Raw genomic sequence first — 25,161 nt, forward strand, 5'->3', positions numbered from 1 at the left:
AAGAAAAGAAATGATACTGCATACATTAAAATATATAAATACCGTATCCATTCATCTCGTTTCACACTTCATAAAATGTTAAACTTACACACCCAGACTACGCCGTAAATTTTCTCCCATATATACATGAAACCGTATGATTACGGTGTAGTCTGGAGTTTGTAAAATAATATATAAAACATATCGTCAAAAAATGCGCTTCCTCAACCAATTATCCATTTCTTTTTTTTTTTTTTTCTCTTCATTGTTTTCTCTTCTTTTTTTTTCTCTTCATTGTTTCTCTTCATTTTTTTTTCTCTTCATTATTTTTTTTTTATTTTTTTATTTTTTTTTGCTTTGGACATTTCAAAAAGTTTAAGGATTTATCCGGCGAAAGACAATTATGAATGTGACGTAGAAAGCAACATCAATAATTTACGTTATTAAACATACATTACTTAAAAAGTGGAAACAAATTCAGTAAAATAACACAAATGAAGCTCTGAATCAAATAACGACATAATTCACAGCTGCTGGTTCAAGCCTGTGCTTGCTGGCCTGTCCACAGGACTGTACAGAAAATATTACAGTAAAATTCCCTGAGATTCTGCACAGCCTTGCACCAAACAAACAAACAAACAAACAAACAAAAAAAAAAAAAAAAAAAATGTTTATCACGTGATATGGCTGCAAACTACCACATCGAAACATAATTACAGTTGTGGGTATTATGTATTAAACTTAAGGGTATACATACACAACGACCAAATCAAGACAGAAATAATCAACATCACTGATAGACATTTTATGTATATAAAAAAAAAAAAAAAATCATGCGTTTACCAATATGCTCTTGAATGTCACACAGCGACATAGTTCATGACGTCAGGTGGGCTTAAGTGCAATTTTGTATTCTGAACACTTCAGCAAGAAAGCTACAGAGATTATATATGCCACTCTGTAATTTTAACACAAACGTAATAACACTACAAAAAATATCTACAGAAGCTCATTACAGGCAAATGCATTTAGATCAGCACCAGAATCAGTGATTGTCCATTAATGTGGGTCTCACTTGAAGTATTAAATATCTGATTTACTCTTAAATACGAATGGCATAATAATAATACCAACCTTTTTGTATTTTTTTCTTCCCTAAACAATTTAGTAAATTTTAAAAATACTAGAATGAAACAACAACAGCTTTAGATCAAAACGCTAAAATTCCGCGACATTTGGGGCTTTTTTGGAGAACGCCTGTTGTCAGTAAATGCTAATTAAAAGAAATATATTTGACTGTATATTTAAACTTTACCACTTTGCACATGAAGCCTTCGTATCATTTCATTTGGTTTGCTTTATCCATACATTGTAAACATGTGAACCGATGCGGCCATGATTTAAATAATTTATACACTTCGTATTAACTTATGAAAGATACTTCATCCTGCCATAATACACATCAACGACCGATGACCAAGCGTACAATAACATTGCAAGTCTTTATATACGACTAAGCTGGTTCATGTGAAAGGCTCTTGTTTTTCTCACTATGTCCAAGGTTCCTTGCAAAGTAAAGGCACATTTGGTAAGAGAATGTCGATATCAGTCTCTACATAAGGCGACTCCTATGGCTCTGAGCAGCAGCAGCATAGAGAACTCCTTGGTACATAATTCCGTTTATTTCCATACTGACCACAAGAGAGCTCTCCATCTGAGATCTTCCATCTGTTGAAGAAATAAAATGCTCACATTAATAGGCTGCAAATACGTAATATCATATAAGGAAAATTAAAATGCATTAGAAACGATGTAAACTTTGTTAATAATATTTCTTAATTATTAGGGTATACAACTTTTCTATTTAATTAACTGGGTGCCCTGCGATAAAGTGTGACCATGTACTGTCAATGTCAGTGCAACAGTTTACGGGTATGTGGGGGGGGAAATCGAGCCGCCTATTTTTCTCTCTATTATTTATGAGATTTAAAATTTTAATGATCATTTGGCATCGTTCTTCTAGTAATTTAAAATTATCACTGGCTGACATATATGGTCCTGACAGGGACTGCGCGAAGGTGTAACAAGACGCATCTAGAAGCCAACTTGGGCGGAAATATGAACAGTATTCATAGGAGTTGTTCATGTAGAGGGATTTCACTCTTAAAATTGGGTACTTAAAAGTCGTGACATGGCCCTAGTCAACCTTTCGCAACCCCACATTGTATTCACACAATAAACAGATAAATTTAAAGAAATAAGATAGCTTCTGATCAGGAATGCATTACTGTGAGCATAGAGTCCGATCAGCTCCTTAAGCTGCTTACTAAATTCAATATAGCCACTGTTGTAGCTCAAGGAGCCCCATTATGTTTAATCGCTGTCATAACAAAATCCATACAACACCGTTATTATATTGTGGCTTACTATAAACAGTACTATGAACACATCGAAATCATACTTTTCATGGTATATGAAAAGCTCACAGTGTTAAGCTGTCACACAAGCACCATACCGGTGTTTGTATGAGAATGTATAGAAACTTTGTTTAAATATTAAATTTTCTCTAATACAGTAATAATAAACATACACAGATAAAATTATGTTACAATATAAATAAATACAGTTAAGTTTACAATTCTGTTTGTTCGGTAAACTAGGTTTACAAGTCAATTTTTTAGGTCAGTTCAGCATACAATTCAGTATGTTCGGTCAATTAAGAAAAATCAAGTTTGTTCCAATAATAACATTATCTGTATATGTTTATTATTATTAGCACGAACTATATCTTTCAAGAAAAGTTTCTATATATTTAACATCAGTTCATTCTTCATTACATAATGCAATGAATGTATGAGAAAGTCCTAACAGAACTTAAGATTATGAATAACTTAAGAGAAGATTCAAATTACTAATGTAAAATGAAGTTGGGGATAAGGTTGTAAAGGGAAAGCAAGTGATATTTAGATTTAAAAATTTTATTTGTTTATAACTATTTATTTAATTTCCTTTTTTTGGTTGTACTTATATTTTAATCGATAATACTAAATTACGAGGGTGGTTCAATAAAGAATCGCCCTCACCTACTTCCACATCTCTGTACTAAAGGTGTAATATTTCAGCCCTGTGTCTTAGTTTGTTTTTCTCTTACAGAGAAAAACTAATTAACATGATGCTACTTCGTATGACGAAGTAGCATCATGGACAAAGTTAAAGCCAGAGCTGTAATCCGGTATCTGTTCTTGAAGGGGAAATCTCCTAAAGAAATCCATGAGGATATGAAAATGACTGCTGTATATAAGGATGAAGCCCATCCTATGGCATTGTGAAGCACTGCCATAGACAGTTTAGGTGTGGTCGGACGTCGGTAGGATCTGAGCCCATTCCAGGTCGTCCCCATTCAGCCATTGATGACAGCATGATCAGAAAAGTGGAGTCGTTAATCATGGAAGATCGCCGGATATCTGTGCGTGAATTGTCCCAGGAGGCGAAGATTAGTGTAGGCTCTGTTGAAACAGTCCTTCATGACCAACTCCATTTACGGAAATTGAGTGCAAGATGGATTCTCCGATTACTGACTAGTTTCCAGAAGGCTGATCGACAACAGAAATCACAAGAGTTGTTAGCCCTGTGCCAAAAAAATGAGTGACTTTTTCTCTCTTCTAATCACTCAGGATGAAAGTTGGATACACCATTTCGACCCTGAAAGTAAAAACCAGTCCATGGAATGGCGACATCATGGTTCCCCACCCCCCAAGAAGGCAAGGGTCCAAGCATCAGCAGGAAAGGTCTTGCTGACAGTGTTTTGGGATGAGAAAGGCGTAATATCATTGATTACCTGCTGAAAGGTAGAACAATTACAGGTGCCTATTATGCCAACTTACTCACAAATGCCACGTCTACATGTTTTGATTTTCAAAACATGTAGACGTGGCATTTTGTCCAAAGGTGTGAGAATGCTTCAAGACAATGCCCAGTTCACACTTCTGAAATTGCAACAACACAAGGGGCCACTTGTGGATATGAAATACTGCCCCATTCACCCTACTCACCCGATCTTGTACCATCGGACTTCTTCTTGTTTCCTTCCCTCAAATCATTTCTTCGGGGGACCCACTTCCCTGACAATGAGACACGCATTTCTGCAACAGAGTCATGGTTCACAGACCAACCTCACCACTTCTACAAAAACGGTATCCATAGCCTCATCCATCGACGGAAAAAATGTGTAAATCTGCACGGTGGCTATATAGAAAAGGACCAAAACCTGTGCCAAGAATCAACATTGTGTAAAGAATCGCCCTTCTGAGTCTTCTGAGTCTCTGATTGTATTTTTCGGTCAGGCAGGCCTTGATCTCATCTCCTTGTGCTTTAACTGCTGAGCCTGCATCACCAGAGGTATATGTATGTCTCTCTCTCCCCCTGTCATGGATTCGATGTCTTTACGAGTCCGCAGCTGGTAGTATTCGCCGGCTAATTTCACCGGATGCAATCCGTGGGTTTTGCATGTGTCTAGACCAAATATCATCCTGATACTATTGTTGATACTATTGGAGTAGTTGCTGGATTGGCTTCTCGGTTGCCGCGTAGAGCTTGATGTTATGCATGTACACCAGGTGGTAGAAAGTCTACAAGTTTTTCTTCCTTCTTTGCGGTTATATCCATACTTGCTGTTGTTCTGCATGGTGAATAACGGGTTGATTGCTAAACAGAACCACAGTGGGCTCAGGACATCTCCTTGAAAGGGATCGGTCTGGTTGTGTGATTTTCTCGACTTTGATGGTGGTACTCCATTTTGCCATGGTTGCTTCTAGGAAGTTTGTCACTTTGAATTTTATTATTATTATTTATTCAGTTTATTACTTTTTTACAATCACCCCTCCTCTGCTGAAAAAATGTTTCTGCCAAACAAAAAAGAAAACATATGCGGAATTTTGGGAAATCTCTCCAGAGTTAACAGGTTGCCATAACGTTTCCTTAATATGCCAATGTATAACAAGATGTCTCATATCTGTCCCCCCCTCTCTGCTTCGGGATCTAGTCCACTCCACCGGCATGCCACTAAGAAAAGATATTTGGCATTAAATACTGCATCCTAAGATAGCTAAACTGGGTGGGATGGATGCGGTCCACTATATCCCGAACTATATTACACGGTAACATAGACATTGCAAGATATTTGACGAGAAATCCATTTTCATAGAGAGATTTTGGCTGATTTCCGATGCCCTTTAAGGACTATCAGAAGTAATAGTATCTGCATAGGTACTGAGATGGGGGCGTAAAGCGAGGAATGGCTCTGAAACTGCAGCAAAGAGTATAACTGACATCACTCTGCCCTGAGAGATATCCCTCTTGGATTGATGGCTGCTGAGTTTGGGTCGCATGAGATGTTTAATTGCCTCGATTCCAGCAAAGAAGTAAAGCTCTGAAGTAGAGGAGCAGAGTATAGTAGAGTAGAGGAATATAGAATATCTGAAGTGAAGATATTAATAGGAAATATATTACATACAATGAGACAATTGATTAATTACATACATTGATTGTATACTGATCAACAAATTTTCACTCTTTTCAAGAATGGTGAGTTGACTAATTGACAATATGGTAGTTGACTAATTGACAATAATTCTGATATGTTGATTGTGAAAAGATTTCAGTTCTTGGCAGACTTTATGTTGTGAAAAGATTAACAATTAGCTTTTTAATTACAATAAAGTATATTCTAGCTAAACTTACAACATTTCTTACAGAATGACCATTAACAAATGCAAAATTGAAAAGTATTTGCCTATTTAGTTGATGGAGATGAAGGACGATTCGGTGCATTACGCAAAAAGGTTACTTTTTGCAGCTTTTTTGTTTAAGCGCTGTATTACCATTCCCAATTGGATCTCGCTGCCTTGGAAGCACTGTTCAATTCTTAATATATCTTGAAGAAAACGCTCTTTGGTTCATTATTAATGCTGCTAAATTCTCCGGGAAGAAAATCCAGGTGTGAAAGAAGAAAATTAAACATTCGCCACCCCACTGCTTGAAAAGATTTCCTTGAATACCCTTAAATCACGCCCATGCTACAGGCTTCACTTCATCGAGTGTATCACAAAAGCATGATGCGAAGTCCAAGCAAAATTCTCTCTTTCACTTTTGTGCCGCTCAGGATGAGAACTGATTCTTTTAAGAATTAAAATCTATTCCTGTTTTATTCAACATTTTCACTAATCCGAATTTGCTGTGCAACGGTGGAAGATACATTCTTTTAGGATCGAGAAGAGCAATATGCTTTATGTTGCACTTCCTGTTTTTTTTTTTTCTTTTCGGCCGTTTCTTGACTGTAAAACTTCGTTAAAGTTCAAGAAAACCGATAACGAGTTTAAATCTTTTTTTTTTTTTTTTTGGTAGTTATTGGCGCATCGGCTTCTGTGGCCATAGTGCACCTCCCAAGGTTTTTGCAGTACTTTGATCCGGCATCGCCTCGGTTCCTGGAAGCCAAAGGAAGCCAGGAACCGAGGCGATGCCGGAGCATTCCAACTATGACCAGATCAGAAGTCTATATCGGATGTTCCCTTCCAATTCGGTAAACCTTGTGAACAGGCTGGGCATAGATTTCGAGCAGCTGTATACCAATAAGAATTATACAACTGGCATTTTTCAGCACACTTACCAGCTGATGGAGAACCTCTCGGCGTGCGGCACTCCAGCAATCATTTTATATAGCATATTTATTGTACATATTACAGAATATTTAATTTTTTGTGCTTTTTTATTCCTATGTTATTGCTATTTTTATCTACCCCACTAGCATACAATGCCGTACCGGGGTGAAGTTATATACTTCCAATAGAATAAAAAAATATTAAATAAATGTACAAACGTAATAATGAAATTCGCAATGGTCTTGCCAGTCAGCAGGTACAATAGGAAGTGAAAAATCGTCTTTGTAAAGGAAGGGTTTGATACGGGCTGACACAACGTCCAGATATACATAGCAGGTTTATTTCTGAAAGAAAAGCTCATTAAATAAAAGTAACAATCATAATAATTCGACTTCTCTCTTCATGTAATCGGCACTGAAGAAGGCATGCTTTCTTTCTTACCCTTCAACTACTGAGTCAACTTTGCTGCGCATCTAATGCAAAATCTAATGGACAACCAACGTTGTACTCTGTTTTTATAAGTCTGAAATTGGACACAGAGCAAACACTGCCATCAGTATTCAAACAACCTCACTTTTGTTTCTTCATGATAAGGGTTTCTTTGCTGCGTTAACAACAAAGGAAAAACAATGGAAACACGACTGATCGATGGACAACAAACGCCTCAAATATAACCGAACTATACATGTTCTCGCTATACAAATAAATAAATGTTTGGATACATTTTCATTTATGTACGTGCTAAGAAATATACAAATACGTAATATACAATTTACTGATGGTGGGATGACAAACAAATTATTTTCCTGAATTGTGACATATAATTTTTAGCACTTTTATATATATATATATATATATATCTATATATATATATATATATATATATATATATAAGTGCTAAAATATATATAATAAACAAATTAAACAAAAATAAATAAATAAATAAATATATATTTATATATATATATATATATATATATATAAATATACACACACAGAGTGATTCACTACCAGTGCGACAAACTTGCAGGAGGTGTAGGGGGCACAAAGACGAATCGGAATCACACAGCATTGCAGAGTCCGAAATGCCGTCGTCATGCGGTAGAGGACGTTGAACGGGAGGTCGCGTGAACAGCGATCCCGCTGGAAGTCAACATTTGCGAACCGGTTCCCGAGGCAGTAGGATGGACGAGTATTCAAACGTTGAACTGGCCGACATGCACCTCTCGTATGGAGCTGCGGACTGTAACGAGCGCGCCGCTCTGCGCTTGTACCAGGAACGTTTCCCGCACAGGCGTGCTCCTCGTCATACGATTTTCGTACGTGTGCACAGAAGGTTACGTGAGACTGGTTGTTTCACGACAGGTACCATGAATCGAGAGCGAACGACGAGGACGCCAGACAATGAGGAGAATGTCCTACGTCTTGCAGAAGGCAATCCGAGTACGAGTACTCGAGCGATAGGCGAACGATTGGGCATTTCCCAATCCACTGTATGGAGGATACTGTCAACAAACCAAATGAGTTCATACCATGTGCAACCCGTCCAATCATTGGAGCTTGCGGATTATCCACTCCGGAGGACTTTTGCTACTTGGTTTCTTCAACAGAAACGGTTCGCAAATGCTGACTTCCAGAGGGATCGCTGTTCACGTGACCTCCCGTTCAACGTCCTCTACCGCATGACGAAGGCATTTCGGACCCTGCAATGCTATGTGATTCCGATTCGTCTTTGTGCCCCCTACACCTCCTGCAAGTTTGTCGCACTGGTAGTGAATCACCCTGTATATATAAAATAAATAAATTACTTCCCTCAAATTTGATGACTGGTATAGAATTTAGGAGATTTTACATGAAAATATATATATTGAAAAATAAAATAAAATAATTAAATCAAAAAGCCAGGTAAAGTAAAAAATATATAATTTATAAATAAATAAATGATTATGAAGTTGATTAATTTTTTTAAAAATCTGTCTGTACGTTATTACTTCTAAAATTGAGTTATTCGAATAAAATAAATTAGCCAAATTAAAATGGCAAAAACAAAACCAAATTTTGTGAAGTTACGTATAATGACTTTCCTAATCCACGTGCACCGACTTTACAACTGGAAAATTTGGTCACCTCTTGTGCCCCCACCTTAAACCTGACGTATGTATATGCCCAGTGCAGAAATCATGGTTCGAACAATCACTGATCTGACTCTTGTAGAAAATTCGCAAGGAGTCCATGAACCTGGTGTCCGACATTGGAATATTTTGTAACTTTATAAGAAATAAAAAGTTACATCAACGTCCCAAATTACATCAAATTGTGAAATCCATGCTGCAACATTAGTGCACTGTTTTTTGAAAGTATTCAAATTTCCATCAGTTTGCTATCAAATCGTAAATTATGCTTAATATAACAATATTAAGTGTTATACGAATGTTTAATTATTATATAACTGTATTTAGTACTCTATTGTATAATAGAATATGTATGTATATACACTGCTGCTTCTTAAGAGAAAAAGTAATAACATGTGCGAACTGCCATTAGCACAAGTGGCTACTCAAACGACTACCGAGATTGCGGTCTAATATTTTCGCCAATATATGTAACGTCTCCTGCTTAAAACATACAAAGAGCAAAATTAAGAAAAATAAGTTCATTAAAAAAAGTAAACGATCATCAGCCACTATATTCAAATTAAATCATGTGGCTATCTAGGGCAAACTGTAGAAGACAGAATTGCAATTATAGCTTCGACCTATATTTACAAGGCCTAATGGAATAAAACGAGAAACTGTGATACATTTTTGGGTTTACACTTTAAATGCCGAAATTATTCCACTATTCAAAGTCGAGGAATTTCGGTATTTAAATATAAATACTGTGTGCATATTCTATTATACAATAGAGTACCATATACAGTTATATACTGTAATAATTAAACATTTGTATAACAGTTAATATTGTTATATTAAGCATAATTTACTATTTGGTAGGTAGTCAAGTGTCACTTAATATGAGCTGGTAGGTTATTTTTTAAATCTCACCTCTGCTTGTAATTTTGATGTGAGCGGCCGGTAAACCTGCATGTGCTAATAATCTCTCTTCTTCCGAAAGAAACCGTTTGGGAGGCGGTGCAGAAAGACTTTCGTCCATACCTTTTCGAGGTGTTATATCCAAAGATCTCGTACTTGGTTCTGGATTTCTTGGTACTTCTAAATTTAACGCTTCTTGTTGGGGCAGTGTCATATTAGTGGGAGTGGACGGGATACTGCAATTGTCCTCTTCTCCTAAAATGAGAGAAAAATAAAACAATAATAAGAAAATAAAATTTTCATTATGCTAATTTTTTTGCAAAACAAATTAATATTAATTAAATAAATCACTGACTCAATAAATCCACTAATGGCTAAAAAATATATTTACTAAATTACTTTCATACAATCTTCATGAATTTCATATTGATGTTCGCTAATCAAAGAGCTTATTATCCCCACTAAACAGGGAATTTCTATAATTAAAATGTTCGTTTGTTGCTACTGCTTAAAATGAGTTGTTAAGCTATTAAATACAGCTCCGATTCAGACAATATTTGAATGAAATTGTGGAATGCAAATGTATACTAGAACTTCATGTTATATAATATAGTATAATATAATTGTCTGTAGGAATAACAGTATTTACCGTTAAGACAATAAGATTCGGAATGTATCTCTCGGAATCGCATACGTATTAACTGATACTAAGATAAACTAGATTCTCATTTCAGTAGGCATAGTTCAGGTATTTCATTTCATACTCATACTACATAAAGGAAGCGATCAAATCTTAAAGTAAGCAGCCCACGAAAAATTTCAATTAATAGTGATATGTAAAATAGTAATATGTAATTATTTGTGTGAATGCTGCCAGAAAATAAAGAATTTTATTTTCGGTTTCATAACAGACAATGCTACCATACATTTGTGCCAGTCTGATGCTATGTTCAGAATATAAAAGAATGTAGTAAGACGGAAGGTTATAAAGAGAACAAAAGGGATGGTGTTCGGAAGCCTTTCAAGAAATTCTGGACTAACCTAATGCAAATAAAATTGTGATGGTAAATAGTTTAAATAGAGTGTTACTGAAATAATGAAAGGGGGGGGGGGGTTCTGAGGTAATTAACACAAAAATTGATATCAAAATATAGCAGTATATAATTACTTTTCATAAAAAAAAAACTCTACTATGTAAGATAACTAATGTATCAAGAACATCTTCGTGCCACTTGATTCCTTCTAATCTATTTAAACAGGCATGTCGAAGTGGCGGGCCCCAAGTGTTGTCAACTTTTACAAACTAATAGGGTTAAACCTATACAAAAATAATGATAAGTGGAGATACTTAAAGTAAATTATACTCTATCGGCTCCATGTCTCTGCCTTTCCCCCCTAGTCTTCAATCTATTCCTCCGCTCTACCTGCAAGCAAGTGAATGCCCCACACAATCTAAATTAAACTATCTAAAATCACCTTCGCTCACAACTTTCGGCCTCATTTCTAGCGTCTCCCTTCCACGCGAGCGCATAAAGGGTATATATATATATATATATATATATATATATATATATTTTTTTTTTTTTTAAAGGTCCTAGCCACTGAAATCTCAGGAAATTAGGTGGCAGGACCTACCAGAGTAAATCTTCGTCTACTGGTGTTTCCTGGTCTGCCTCCACGGGGCGAAAGTGGGGCAACGTTGGGCCTCAGTAGGGGTACAGCGGCTAAATGACCAGATGAACAACGGTACACGACACTACATATGTACAATATCCATACACTTTTGAATCTCTGGAATTTCCAGTAAACTGGCACACCCATCACAATGCAAGCAACGCGGAGATGGGGGAAATCCCTGGTGCGCTTGACACCAAACACACTTTACACTAACATAAGTTTTAAATACAATTCCTAACTTATACGAACCACCAGAAATGTTTATGGTCATCACATCGCGTATTTCTGTGTAAGGGGATACTGGTATTTAATATATTTCTCTCGGCTATGCCACCGGTGTGCTGTGTGTACCCTACTGCGGGTACACACAGTACACCGGTCCACGAGCCTCCCTCCCATCAGAGCCACTGTTTTTGTGGACCTAATTTACAAATTTACAACAATTTTCAATGGTAAGATGAAATGTGCGATGTCTCCAGTCATTGCACATGACTAAGCAGGAGTGTCAGAAATTCACTAATTAAGGAGAAGGAAAATTAAGGAAAAAAAAAAAAAAAAAGTAATCAGGAAACTTACCCATTGTCAAAAGCAAAGTCCCATTGCTTTAGCAAATTATAGAAACTCACCATATAAAAGGAAGTCGGATGTAATGTAATCAGCGAACTACATCATTTCAGCCCCATTGCCAAAAAAAACCCTTTTGCCTCCACCTCTTTAAGTAGACTAAAGATATGGAAATCACTAAGGTGCATCCAAGGCTGTACGGAGGATGACTAAGGTTAAAAAGGAAGTAATTCAGAGAGCTTGCTGTTGTTGTTTGTTTGTTATTTGGTTTTGAGGAGCATTAGCAACTAAGGCCATATTGCTCCGGGGATATGCCGTGGTCATTCCCTGACCTTTCCGCATCCTCCGTATTTGGTGGGCACGGGCTGGAACCCTGGTCTAATCAAGAAGCGTGTGCTACGCACTGCTGCTCCTGCTCACCTGGCTACGGAGGCGCCAGAGAGCTTGCACGTAGCAAAAAAAAAAAAAAAAACAGAAAGAGAGAGAGAGAGAGAAGGTAAGAGAAAAGGTTATAAACCAGATTTCGAGGAAGAACTTGAGAATAAATCAGGATGGACATTATTTTAGATGAGAATTTACAAAATAAAGTACTGAAGGTAAAAATTATAAATAAACAAAGGCAACAATTTTCTGCGGGGGGGACTACTAGATATAATATGGACTGTGCAATCAACGAAGATTGTGCTGCCACAGCAAATATAATATACTGTTGGTGAAATATGTGAAAAGACAAGAAGGGGACCAAGAGAAGAATAGAGCAGAGCAGTAGCGCTAAACCTTATCTCTATCATGTGCCACGCTATCTCAGAAAAAAGTATCATGTGTCACCACGCAAATTCAATTCATTCATTTTGTAACGATAAAAATTCCATAACATTTTCTTCATCGGATCAAAATGCGATCCAAATTTTGATTTCTGCAAGGATAAAGGAAATACAGATGACATTTATATTACCTATCCGCAACGTACAAGAGCATACCTTTTTAGATGCATTACTGGAGAACAGCGTAATTTGAAGGGCGACCCAAAGCCGAATACAATTAAATTAAATCCTTAATATAATTAAATTAAAATAGTCATAAAACAGTAAAAATGATTTCTTAATGTGTACAACTGAAATCACCAACCAGTGCGTAAATATTCGCTACTAAAACAATGCATGCATTTACTTACAAATTATACCACCAAGGGTCAGCAGTGCTACCCTTATGGCGTGGAGTGGCAGCACTGTTTTGGTTAACAACGCAACGTAAGGACTGTTAATTAATACTGTTTATTGGTTTCTAATGAATATACAGATAAGTCAGCTAATGCATGCAGTGCATTTCTGCCGCTGCCGCCCCACCTCACTGCTGGTGGTAGAATTTGTAAATATTGTAGACACACAAAACAAATTTTATGCGCGAACGGAGATTTTGTTTTTGTTATATTGCCCATTCCTCCATTAAGCGCAGCAAACATAATATCCAGTGTTTTAGCTACAATATACGGTGCATGATTAGCCCATGTGATACGTATGAAAAAAGAAATAATAATTGTCCAGATAATTTGTCAGGAATGCCTGACAAATTATTCTAAAAAAGCGACATATAAAATTTTATATATGTCCATCACTAGGATTAGTGTTATCATGCGGGCGGACATGGTGAAGACAACAGCTGCTTTACGCATATGTGCTAACGCGGTTAAAAATGCAATGAACTCTTTTCATCTCTCACTCAAGTAATGGGGAACAGAAAAGAGGGAAAAATTGTTTTTAAAAGCGCACAAAATTTCTGTGTGCTCTTTTTCTCATTTAATATTTTAAACTTTTAAAATATTTTGCACACATTCGTTTTATGCGCATTCGCATATATGCATCAAGCATCTTCACCATGTCCATCCGTCGGCATGTAATAACTGGACTCTCAGAGGACGGATTTTCACAAAATTTTATATTTTGTGAAAATCCGTCCGTGCTTTCAGAAAGATTTGTTGAGTCATCAAAAATTTACTTAAAATTGGAGAAATAGAAATTAGGCAAAATTATCATTTCTTCTTTCATAAATACTGTATATATAAATCACACACGCTATCCAGAATGAATGAATAGGCAATATGGCGGATGAGCATTAAAGAAATGTTCTATGTTAGCGTATAAAGAAGTGGTTGTTTTTTTGAGGCGTTCCTTTTTTTTTTTTTTTTTTTTGTTTTCAGTTTATCATGAAATTATTATTTACTTAAAATATTGACAGCAGAAACGTGAAGTATGTTATATTCCAACTGTTATTAAAATCCAGGAGGAAATAAAATAAAGTACACTACAAAAATATTAATTGCGTACTATGATCTGAGGTGCGTGTTATTGTTTCCATTAAATATGTGATAAATTTCAATTTTTATTAAAAATACAAAATACGAGCAAAGAATTATAAAACGTCGTGTGATTATTACATTGTGAGCTTTGTGCAGTGATGTAAAAACAACTACTTTTATGTATTATTAGTTAATTAATTGATAACAAGATAATTATTTATTTACGTTCTACTTATATTAATAATTACAACAAACAAAATTTTCAATGTCAACACAGTTATTCTGGATTTCCAACCCTCAGTCCCTTGAGGGCATTGGAATATAACAGATTCCAATAATCACTCGTGTTTGGAGTTCCCATTAAAAAAAAAACAAAAAAACAAAGAGTATAGCTAAAATGGTGAAGGACATTATATACACTGGAACAGGATTCTGTAGTCAGATTTGAGGACTGAAATTTTCTTATGATGCATATTCATACAAGCATAAAGTTTGCAGTGGCGCTTCCTTTCGTTGAGAACCATCCCCCTCATTATTTGCTTACTGTTTCCCTCTAACCAGAACCGGGTATTCGTATAAATTAGCATGTGAAAGCAACACTGTGCTCTTGTGATTTCAAGTGTGGACATTAATGTAAGGAAATGATGAGCAAAGAAAAGACACGACGAGTTTGAGTCTCAATGGAAAAGGCATACATGTATTTATTATGACTTATTCATCGAGAGAGAGAGAGAGAGAGAGAGAGAGAGAGAGAGAGAGAGAGAGAGAGTGGAATTTAAGGATAAGTAGAATTATACAATATATAAAACGAAAAGCAATTAAATTAATGATAATGTAATTAATTAACCATCTATAAGCAACTCAAATTTTTTGAAAATACAATATACGCAGTTTACCCATGATTGGATTGGATTTTAGTACTATTATTAATTGTACTCATAGAAACTATAATTTGGCTAAGTATTCTATAAAAATCAAAGCCTTTTAAACCTTTCCATTCATGTCTAAAAACGTGATAAAATATGAGCTACTGTTCCCTCAATCTGTACCGAGATAATGAAGATAACATAGACTGCTCACTCAGCTTTGTCCTGTATGATAGGCAGTAATTTTAAGCAATTTTCCCTTCTAAGTACAACAGCTTTGATGCCTGCTAATCCTAAATTCAATTAACTTTTTCGCTCGCAGGGGAATATCGTTTCTGCCTACAACAAAAGACTTTCATTGCAGCGTGTAACAGGAGACTGGTGATAACGGAATCAACTCTAGCCGTCTCCATTCAAATCGTCTAACAGTTAACTCAGACAAATCGTGCTACTGAGAAAGAAAGAAAGTAAAAAAAAAAAAAAAAAAAAAAGTCACGAGTCACCTTTCCCCCGTGGCTATGAACTTGGATCCATTTCGTGAGGACCAGGTACATTAAAATTCCTGCATGCGACGTCCACTAAGTTGGAAATTACTACGAAAACACAAAGCCGAAGCCCCCAAGCAACCTAACAACATGCTGCTCCACCCTACCACTGTCACAGAGGAAATTAAATCTACTGATTGACCGCTACCTGTGTCTCAAGAGCATAAAACAAACAAGTGTAATCAGTAACTCGTCATCATTTACGCTAGATCTTTATCCTTTACTTTCTTCTGTCGTTGCCAAATAACCTAGTGACCCTGAAAAATGATTTATCTATTCAATGACACTGCTACTTGACTTCATTAGTTTTCCTTTTTTTTTTTTTTTTTTTCTCCACTCCTGATCAACTGTAGTGGTCTCACGTTATAAAGGCAGAGGAAGAAAAATAAATGAGACCTTTTTCATCTGTTATACACAATGCTGAATGCTGATTATTAAATGATTTCGAAAACGAAATTGACAGAGACGCATGCGCAGTTCTTTGGAATAAATGACCACGTCTGTTAATTACAGAGCGAACTTTCAATAATGACTTTTTTTTATGGCCGGCGACTTTTTAGAAGTGGTGAAAATATCAGCAATCGGCCTGTATGCTTTCTCTCATCGTAAAGCACGAGATTAATTTTCATTCGTAAAAATTCAGCCTGTTATTTTGCAATTTAATTCACGATAAACCCGGTAAGTCCGGATGTCAAGGAATTCAGTGATGACACATTAAACTGACTGGTGTGTATCGTAATTCCCCGTAATTACTAGTCTGCAGCATTAGACCAGAGGGCGGCAGTGACACACAACCGAACGGATATAAATCATTGCGAAACAATTTTTCTTTCATTTCTATGTATCGACATTTACCTCATTATTTCTTGGAACATTTTATAACACCACTAACGACTCGAATTAAACCGCACCCTCGCTATAAACATAAATACGACCAGAGATAATTTTAATGCTTCTTTCTTTTTTTTTTTTTTTTTTTTTTTTTATGAAAACCCCAAACACGAAAGGTATCAAAACCTATAGTACTTAGTACCGTGCATGGGTTGAAGGAGAAGTATGGGGGGGGGGGGGATGCCGGAAACTTTGCTCTAGAGACTAAACATGGGTTTCACCACTTGAAGCCTCCAATAAGCAAAGTGGTGGTATTTCACCGGTTGATGAAAGTCATCTACCACACACTCTTAAAAGTTTGAATGGCAAGAAAGAGAATAAGAAAGTTTACAAAAGCTGCTGTGTCACGTCTTCGTTTATTTCTGTACTGACAGTGTGGCACGGTCAATTAATCTGGTGTTTTTGATTTGTGTACAACGGAAACATCATTCCCCCCCCCCCCACAAACATAAGTGAGAGAAGAAAGCCACGATGTAGTGGATACCAGTGGGAATGTGAAGGGTGGAACAAAAATCTTCGTATTGTATTACCCCAATAGTTATCAAAACCGAACATTGGATTAATTAAAAAAAAATTCTTATCATATGGCAAAGGACGAACCTGTTGGCTGCACTACATAGTGTTAAGGAGAAGCAGACACGGGTCCTATACCGTCATGATTCACATTATCGAGCTATTTAAAGAGGGAAAGTGATGTGGCACTGATGATAGCTTCTTCTATGAACCCAAATAGTCCGTATAACCGTAGGCCTAGAGGTCAAGTCAAGTCACAGTTCATATCTGGAAAACTGTAAACTGTTTCACTAACACCATGTTTGCAGATAATCACCAATGCAGCCCCTGGTTACTTCTAGTGTTTGGCAGCGCTTACCGTTTGATGTAAGTATAAAAAAAAAAAAAAAAAAACGGGGGGGGGGGAGATAGTTTCTTTAAAGTAATAATAATTCTATAACTTCTAAAAATCGCAATTGCTATTACTGTTGCTGCTGTCCTGCAATAACATTTAGAAAAAGAATGATATTGCTTGAAAAATAACCATACATGAAATCAGTTATAAAACTATAAAAATACAAGAAGGGATTCTCATCTTTTAAATCCCAATACACCACCACTACTAATTGTTTTTTTTAGTATCCGTTAAGCCGAAATTTTTTTTTCTTTTTCTTATTTAACTTTTCGGATGCATATAATCCACAAATTTGTCGAAAACAATAATGCTTTAATGAACCGCCAAATGATATTCAGGCTTTCAGAATACTTACTGCACCAATGTGCTTGCTGCATGCCAACCACTAGAAAAGATATACATCACCTGCCAGTAACAACTAACTACTCATTCTAAATATAAACATTTTAATTGTACACCGCGCATACTGCTTTTTTGATAAAAGAACACCACGGCAGTTATAAAACAAGTGCACAATGGAATTAGGAATTAAAATATTTTATATTCAGGTGGTGAACAAAGGAAAACTGACCACACTTTTTGAACTCGTTTGTGACTACCACGATCCACATGGACACATATCCTCAAGTCTAAAAATAGCCTAACGGATAAGGTGAAATAATTTTCCTGTAATGGGGTGCGAGGAGGAGGAATGAAGATGCCGACAGAGCATTCTAGATGCACGTAGGACATGTGAATGCCGTTCAGGGGCCCTTGGAGGAAAACGGGATTGCGCCCAAGAATATTTCCCTTCGAATTTACGCCACATAAAGCAGATTTACGTGTAGATACCTGTCATGTTTATGGTGTCGGCAACTAATTTGGTAAGGAGGAGGAGCTCTCAGCCCACTTGTCTTGGCATAATGGGAGACAGTATGTCTACTCTATCACAGCTTGCTTTGTTGTTACATATCCGCTACTATGTAATCTTGCTTCGAGGGATTAATAAAAATAAGAAAGAGTTAGCACAGCACTGTATTTCCGTGGACTTAATTCCAAGTCAAATCACCGTTTCTAGGATTTAGAATCCTGAATTTAGGTACGCATGGATGGAAACTTCCGGTCGTTTTACTGATTCACTAATGAATGAAGTCTGAAAGAATGAGTTACTCCACTCCACAGAAAATGTCTACTGTGTACTAGTTATTAGTAGCCACATATTCCCTAATTCTTTAAGTAGTGGTTTAGATGACTCGCTATCGAAAGAGATAAGACCTTCAAGGACAGAGATTAGTAAATATGGTAACCAAATGAAATCTACTGCTGACAGCTGTCAGTATGTTCATGTAGTCATACCAGAGATTATTTCGAAAAGACAACAATACATAACAACTGGATTTCCTTAATGGAATCTACATCATGGTTGAAAACAAGCAGTGCACAACCCATCACGGTAGCTCCTTATCACATCTATGTTGGAATACAGAAAAGAAAACTGTAACCGTAATCGATGTACAGAAATAACGTTACATATTATTAGCCGTCAGACGCTTAACGTGTAGCCGTTCCGCGTTACATCTACAATTATTTAATGCATAAGGAAGAACAAAGACAGATGGATATAACCTGATAAATATGTAACTGTAATTCTACCCCAGTTCACTGTGATGTTTAAGCTTTCATAATGTGAATTGTAAATGCATAAAGGAAGAACAAGATAAACATCATATCGCAGTTTCCATCCTATTTCTTCGTTCACAGAGGAACAGAGAATCTTTCAGATAGCGCTACACAAGACATTTTTAATAAGACATCACCCGACTTGTATATACTGTACAGGAATAGGCCAAATGTCCTCATACCTGAAAAACTTGAAAAATATGTAACTAAGTCAGTTCGGCAAAATCAAAAACAATTCCCTTGTACAGCATTCTGAAAAATATACATTTAACATCATTTGAATGATGTCACTGGCTCATGCCTATTTTTAAGCCCAAGTCGTTGAAACTGGTTAACCTATTTTCTGCAAACATCTCAAATTAAACAGACGTAGAAAAAAAAAAAGAATTTCTTAAAAGAGGAATTTCACTTTATGAAGGATTATTTTATAGAGGAGAAGCGATGTAGTACCTCACAAATACAATTTTATCATTATACAATTTCCTATTTAGTAACTAAGTTTGATGAAACTGGAATATCTCGAAAGAAGCAGGCAGTTAAGAGTTTGCACGCCCTACGGAGGAAGACGTCATTGTATTGTGTCTACATTTGCATACTTGTAAAATAATAAGAGAAGTTTACCTCAATATCATACCTCAATTTGCTTCAATTTACATACACAATACACTGACGCCTCATAGCCTTAGTTGCAAACATTGGTCTGTTAACAGGTCTAAGCTAAAAGCTAGCGAATATTATCAGCATGTGATGAAGTGAAAACATCGTAGGTCAAAAAGTGAATTCCTAGAGACATGTTTAGTACTTTTATCAATTGCACATACAGAATTCACTACCTAGAAACTCTCACTGATATGTTACTGGGATTGTGAGCTCATAACCGATGCTTAAGGCCGCCGTAGCCGAGTGGTCAAGCGTTCATGTGCATAAATATACGTGCCTTGAGTGACCCGGGTTCAAGCCGTCACGTATTCACGTTTCTTGTATTCTCTCTAACTTGTGAACTCCTGTGGTCGTTCCGGAGTATAAACAGAAAATTTATTTATTATTATTTATTTTAAGTGGTACCGGTGACATACATTCCAGGATGTACTATCTCACGAACCTTGAGACTTTTCAGGCCAAGGATTTACTATTTAATGGTCCACATGAAAGTGTAAGGTTTTTTTTTTTTTTTTTTGGTGATACTCAAATGGCGTTGGAAAATTGTCTTTGTCCCAAATGATCCCAAAGGTCAGAGTGATGATAAATCAAGCCAGGAAATTCTTCAACGTTTCCTAGCTTGATGTTGAAGGTGTTCTTTAATCATCTTCTGGAGAAGATCTGTGCAGATTTAGTGAAGTTTATTTCTGACTCAGCGGATTGAAGGTATTCGTCAAAGAACCGTAACTGGTGGGCACGTTTTGTAATACTCGATAACTTCTGAAATAGTCTGGGGTCTTTGGTGACTATAAAATATTTGATGTCGTCCGCGTATACAATGAAACTGTTCGAAGTGATGAGGAAGGGTTCAAGGGATATTGCAAAGAGGGTGGCGGAAAGGATGCCTGCCTCCCTGCAGCTTCCCCTCTGGAACAGAATATTTCATTCGGTCGATTATTGTTTGTGATTTTTTCTTACCCAGAATGACACCGAGGACCTATACTAATAAGTTTTCATTCGGGAGGGAAAGGTGAGAGTCTAGTGGATATCGGTAAAGGTTAACATGTTGAGGTGAGGATAGGTAGGACCTCCATAATCTTTGTCTGCAGAAGTTGAAAGACGGTGAAAATCTAACTTGATCATTGTTAGCAGGCTTTGCAGCAGCTCAAAGGACACTTATCTTCTCATTATTCCCGAAATCAAACATGAAAGCCACTTAAACTTTGTGATTTCTGAATCATGAAACACGAGTGAAAATCTGATTGACTTTCCATTACTTTATGCCTTCTGGAAAGAACTATGGTTTCTGTAGGAAAGTTCGACCTATTCAGAGTTAAGCACGAGAATAATGCTGATTGGCATGTCATGACATTACCCGATTACCTCGCAGCCGCAGCTATGGGAAGTAGAGAAATTCGGTTTCCTTTCATAGCCATCTCTCACCTCACTCCCCTCCCATTTTGGACTATGTTTTGTCTGCAATGTAGTTCATAGGCCGATATGCGTATCGTACGGGCAGAAAAACTCGGAATAACATGGGGTGAAAAGCTTTCCCTCCAGTTGCTAATCGAACCCAGGCTGTAATTTATGATGCCGACTAAGCTGACAAGGAGAATTTAAATTACAATTTTATATTTTCTACTAGGCATTCAGTGCGGACAGGTTACCTTGTGTGGCTCTCGGAAAATAAAAAGTTAAAAATGAAACGTCAAGTCAAAATAAAAGCCAGACGTCTTTCTCAGTATCTAAAGGGTAACAATCGTAACAATGTAGGAAATTTAGAATTAAATTTATTTATTAATTTATTGTTCTTTATGTATGTCTATTAATAAGACTTACCCGATGAGATACCTTGACTGGAACTGTGACCGTTAACCTGTCGAGAAACAAGACTAAGAGGTGAGGTGTGTTGATGGCTGTGAGGATGGTGAGAATTCCTAGATACCGTTACCATTTCTCCATAAGGTCCATAGCTGGAACGCCGACCTTCTCGCCTGTTCCCATCAATAGCTGCCTGCAGCTCTTCTGGAGTACTTAATTTTTCCTTCTCACACTCATATGGATATAGATATTTCATATATCTGTATAAGAGAAAATGGAAGGTTATTATTCAACAACTAATGTTTATTTAAAGCCACCTAAACTATTGTTTAGATACCTAAAGTTTACCTAAATTATTGTTTGGCTAACGAAGAACATTAATGTATTATAGCGTCATAAAAATTAATTGATAAGAAATTAAGAAATAGTACAGTTATATGACGATATAACAGCAGTTTCATTATCGCAAAGCTTTGGCTCTCAACCAGAAACTAACCATAATAAATTAAAAACGGAAAAGACAGCCCAAACTCCCTTTTCGAGTTGTGGATTAGATTAGGTTATGTAATGTTATGTGTGTGTGTGATGCGGCATCAACATTGTGTCTGTTCTACAAGCGGTCTGGGCATTTGCTGGACGAAAAATTCCGAGTTTCCGGGAGGGAAAACAATTAATTCAGTCACATTCTGAGAGAGAGAGAGAGAGAGAGAGAGAGAGAGAGAGAGAGAGAGAGAGAGAGAGAGAGAGAGAGAGTCCACGCTTCATTAAGGGAATTCGAAATTAGGCCTGTTTTTTTTTTTTTTTTTTTTTTCCAAGCGGTGTGAGAAGACGGTGATTATGGCCACTGGGCGAGGGCATTCTCAAACTAAGCAGGGAGCCGAGATTGTTATGACCAATAGTGAATTAAGGAACGGTTGCGGATTTTGGTTCGCTTAAAGAGGGATCAGAAATAAAAAAGGTATTAATAGATTAAACGAAAGTTTATTATTTCATGTGGGATACTTGGTTTGGGCACCGGAGATCAGATGTTGTTCAGTCCCTTCATCTGATGACGACATATCCTGAGTAGCTAAAACGCTGAAGATTATTTGATATAATCAGTAAACAGCGGGTGTTTTAAAAGAGCAAATAATAATAATTAACAAATATAGGAAAAACATTACGAAATAATAATAATAATAAAAAAAAAAAAAAAAGACATCTCCAGACCACAGGAACTTTCTTTTTAACTAGTGCAGAAATTTCTAAATCGAAAAGAAAAAAAAAAAAAAAAGATCAGGAGAGATATATGTTCTGAATATAGTCTATATATGTACTTTCTTAATTAAGTAATTATACATTTGTCATTAATTTTCAAAGGGCAGGTAGATAAATCAAGCTTATAACGGAGTTTCTGTAGTCCAGTGTCTCCTATTAATATCAATATGCGTGACATCGGTAAGAGCTAACAATTTATTTTCGTTTCGACAGTGAGTGCCAGTTGTGTGAAAGTTAAATGTATATTCAGTTATTGCACATCCGCATTCGCTGTAAGAACACAGCTATTTGTTACAATACAGAAAATACTTCTTAAGATGTATATTATTATGTATCAGACTATCCCGTGATCTAGAGGGTGTTCATGAAGTGGTCGAACCCATACACTTGAGGAACAACATATCATTTGGTTGAAGTGTAGAACTGTTGTATACGCTCACAGTATGTTATAAGAAATGTTGGAAATGTCTACCATTCTGTGCTAAACGCTCTCGAACTCGACCAAGCATGGTGTCGGCAGAGCGAAGAGGTCCTTTAGGTCTTCAAATCAATGTGATTGTACCCAAATGTTTGCTCTTTAAGATAATCTGCATAGCAAAAAAAAATCAAGAGAGGCAAAGTTTAGTGATTTTTTTAACTGCTACAAAGAAAATGAATCTGAAATTTCGCTCTCACAAAATAGCACCTCTGTTGTATGGCTAGCACCATGGTTTACTGAGGAAGAGAATGGCACAACTGACTTCGCATGCATCTATGGTTTAACAACTTTAAGAATGCCTTACATAGGGTTGCTACCTACAAATTCATTTATTATCATTAAAACATGGAATACACAATATATGAGACAGAAAAAGGCAATACATAAAGATTGTATATACAGAATTCCTTTTGAAATTTGTTAAATATTTTGGTTATGCTTAAAAATTCATCTGTAAAACATTATAAAAGAAATTTAAATTATCTATATAACTATGTTTTAGGTTGAGGAGATTATATCCCTTGAGATAAGCCGAATACTAATGTTTAAAAAAAAAAAAAAAAAAAAACTATTATATTTAGGCCACCTGAATAATTAAATTCATCTGCCGTGCTGTGTCTTATGTCTGTTAATTGCGTGTGTTCTATGGCCGATTTGTCTGTTTGCTGGATGAAAAACCCCAGTTTCTGGGGGAAAAAACCTTGCTATCTACGCATGAGATCGACTAACTCAGCCACTGAGTGAAAAAAGCCCACTAAAGTTCCTCGGGTCATCGACGGGATTCGAACCCGGGCCTTTTCCACCCGGTGTGGGGAGGACGGTGACCATACTAATGTTTAAAATAGCACCATCCAATCCTAGCAACACAATGGTTATAATCACCGTCCTCCCACGCCGTATGAAAATTGACTGGGTTTGAATTCCGCCAATGATGAGAACAACATTTATGGCGTTTTAACCTCGTGGCAAAGTTATTCGGCATCAGGCGTGGGGAAAGTTTTTGTTTTCCGAGGAGCAGCCAAGAGGAACACTAACCACGCAATTTACAAACAAAATGCACAGGGGTGTATGAAGTTTGGTTCGGTTAACTTTAAAACTGAAAACATTTATGCTGTTTCAAATTGTGCCAACCAGGGAAACAAACTGTCCGATGTCCATGGTGATGGACCACATCACCAGGGCCATCGGACTAAATTTTTTACGTCCATTTAATTTTTACTATGCTTAATAAGGGAGATTTACAATATATTTTACGATCCAATTACACCAGCATTTCAAAATAATTGAAATTTATGATTATTATTTCATAATTTCAGGGATGCAAGTGCTGCTTGTTCCTTGCTGTCTATCCTAATGATTAAAATATGTCACAAAATTATTCTGTTCACTGGCGAATTTACACCGACTTTAGTTACTATTAATGTATTTCAAAAATCCTTTCGCAGTAAAATAACATTTCTCTTAAACAGGTCTTTACGATAGTATTTCATAAAAGCTTCTAAGTGCAGACAGATCACGTTTTAAGTGTTCAAACAATAAGTTTATTATTAAGCGCCCGATTTTCCGAAGTTTGATTGTTCAGCATCAGGTAGTCAAGGCTTTGAAGTGTCAATATACAATGTTGGAAAACTGCATTTATACCACGGTCGGTTTAAATTTACTGGATAAAAAACTTGGGCGTCTGGAAGAAAAATTCCACGCCCTCCACCCGACTAACTTGTGTGAAAAAGCCCACAAATGTTCCTCTCGTTAATAAAAATAAGCATAAACTGAATAAACAAATAGTAATAATGAATGATTGCTATTTGTGTATTCATCACAGAAAATATGAGAAGTACACGTTCCAGTTCATTTTTTATTGCAATCTAGGAAGAAATACGAAAGGTATTACAAA

At 36.4% G+C, this 25,161-nt stretch overlaps 1 protein-coding gene across 1 annotated transcript in view; it reads right to left on the bottom strand.

Moving 5' to 3' along the window:
• Positions 1–467: 467 nt before the first annotated feature.
• The window catches only part of LOC150089305 (AT-rich interactive domain-containing protein 3C-like), a 477,406-nt gene continuing 452,712 nt past the window's right edge, over positions 468–25,161 (bottom strand). The window contains exons 6-8 of the mRNA XM_090368484.1: positions 21,551–21,792; positions 9,680–9,922; positions 468–1,707 (exon numbers count right to left, since the gene is read on the bottom strand). Of these exons, the coding sequence (XP_090224610.1) occupies positions 1,592–1,707; positions 9,680–9,922; positions 21,551–21,792 (601 nt within the window). The 3' untranslated portion in view covers positions 468–1,591. The remainder of the gene's footprint in view (positions 1,708–9,679; positions 9,923–21,550; positions 21,793–25,161) is intronic.

Source organism: Mastigoproctus giganteus, chromosome 2 (genome assembly GCF_048544385.1).
Source record: "Mastigoproctus giganteus isolate SK-2022 chromosome 2, ASM4854438v1, whole genome shotgun sequence".
Taxonomy (NCBI): domain Eukaryota; kingdom Metazoa; phylum Arthropoda; class Arachnida; order Uropygi; family Thelyphonidae; genus Mastigoproctus; species Mastigoproctus giganteus.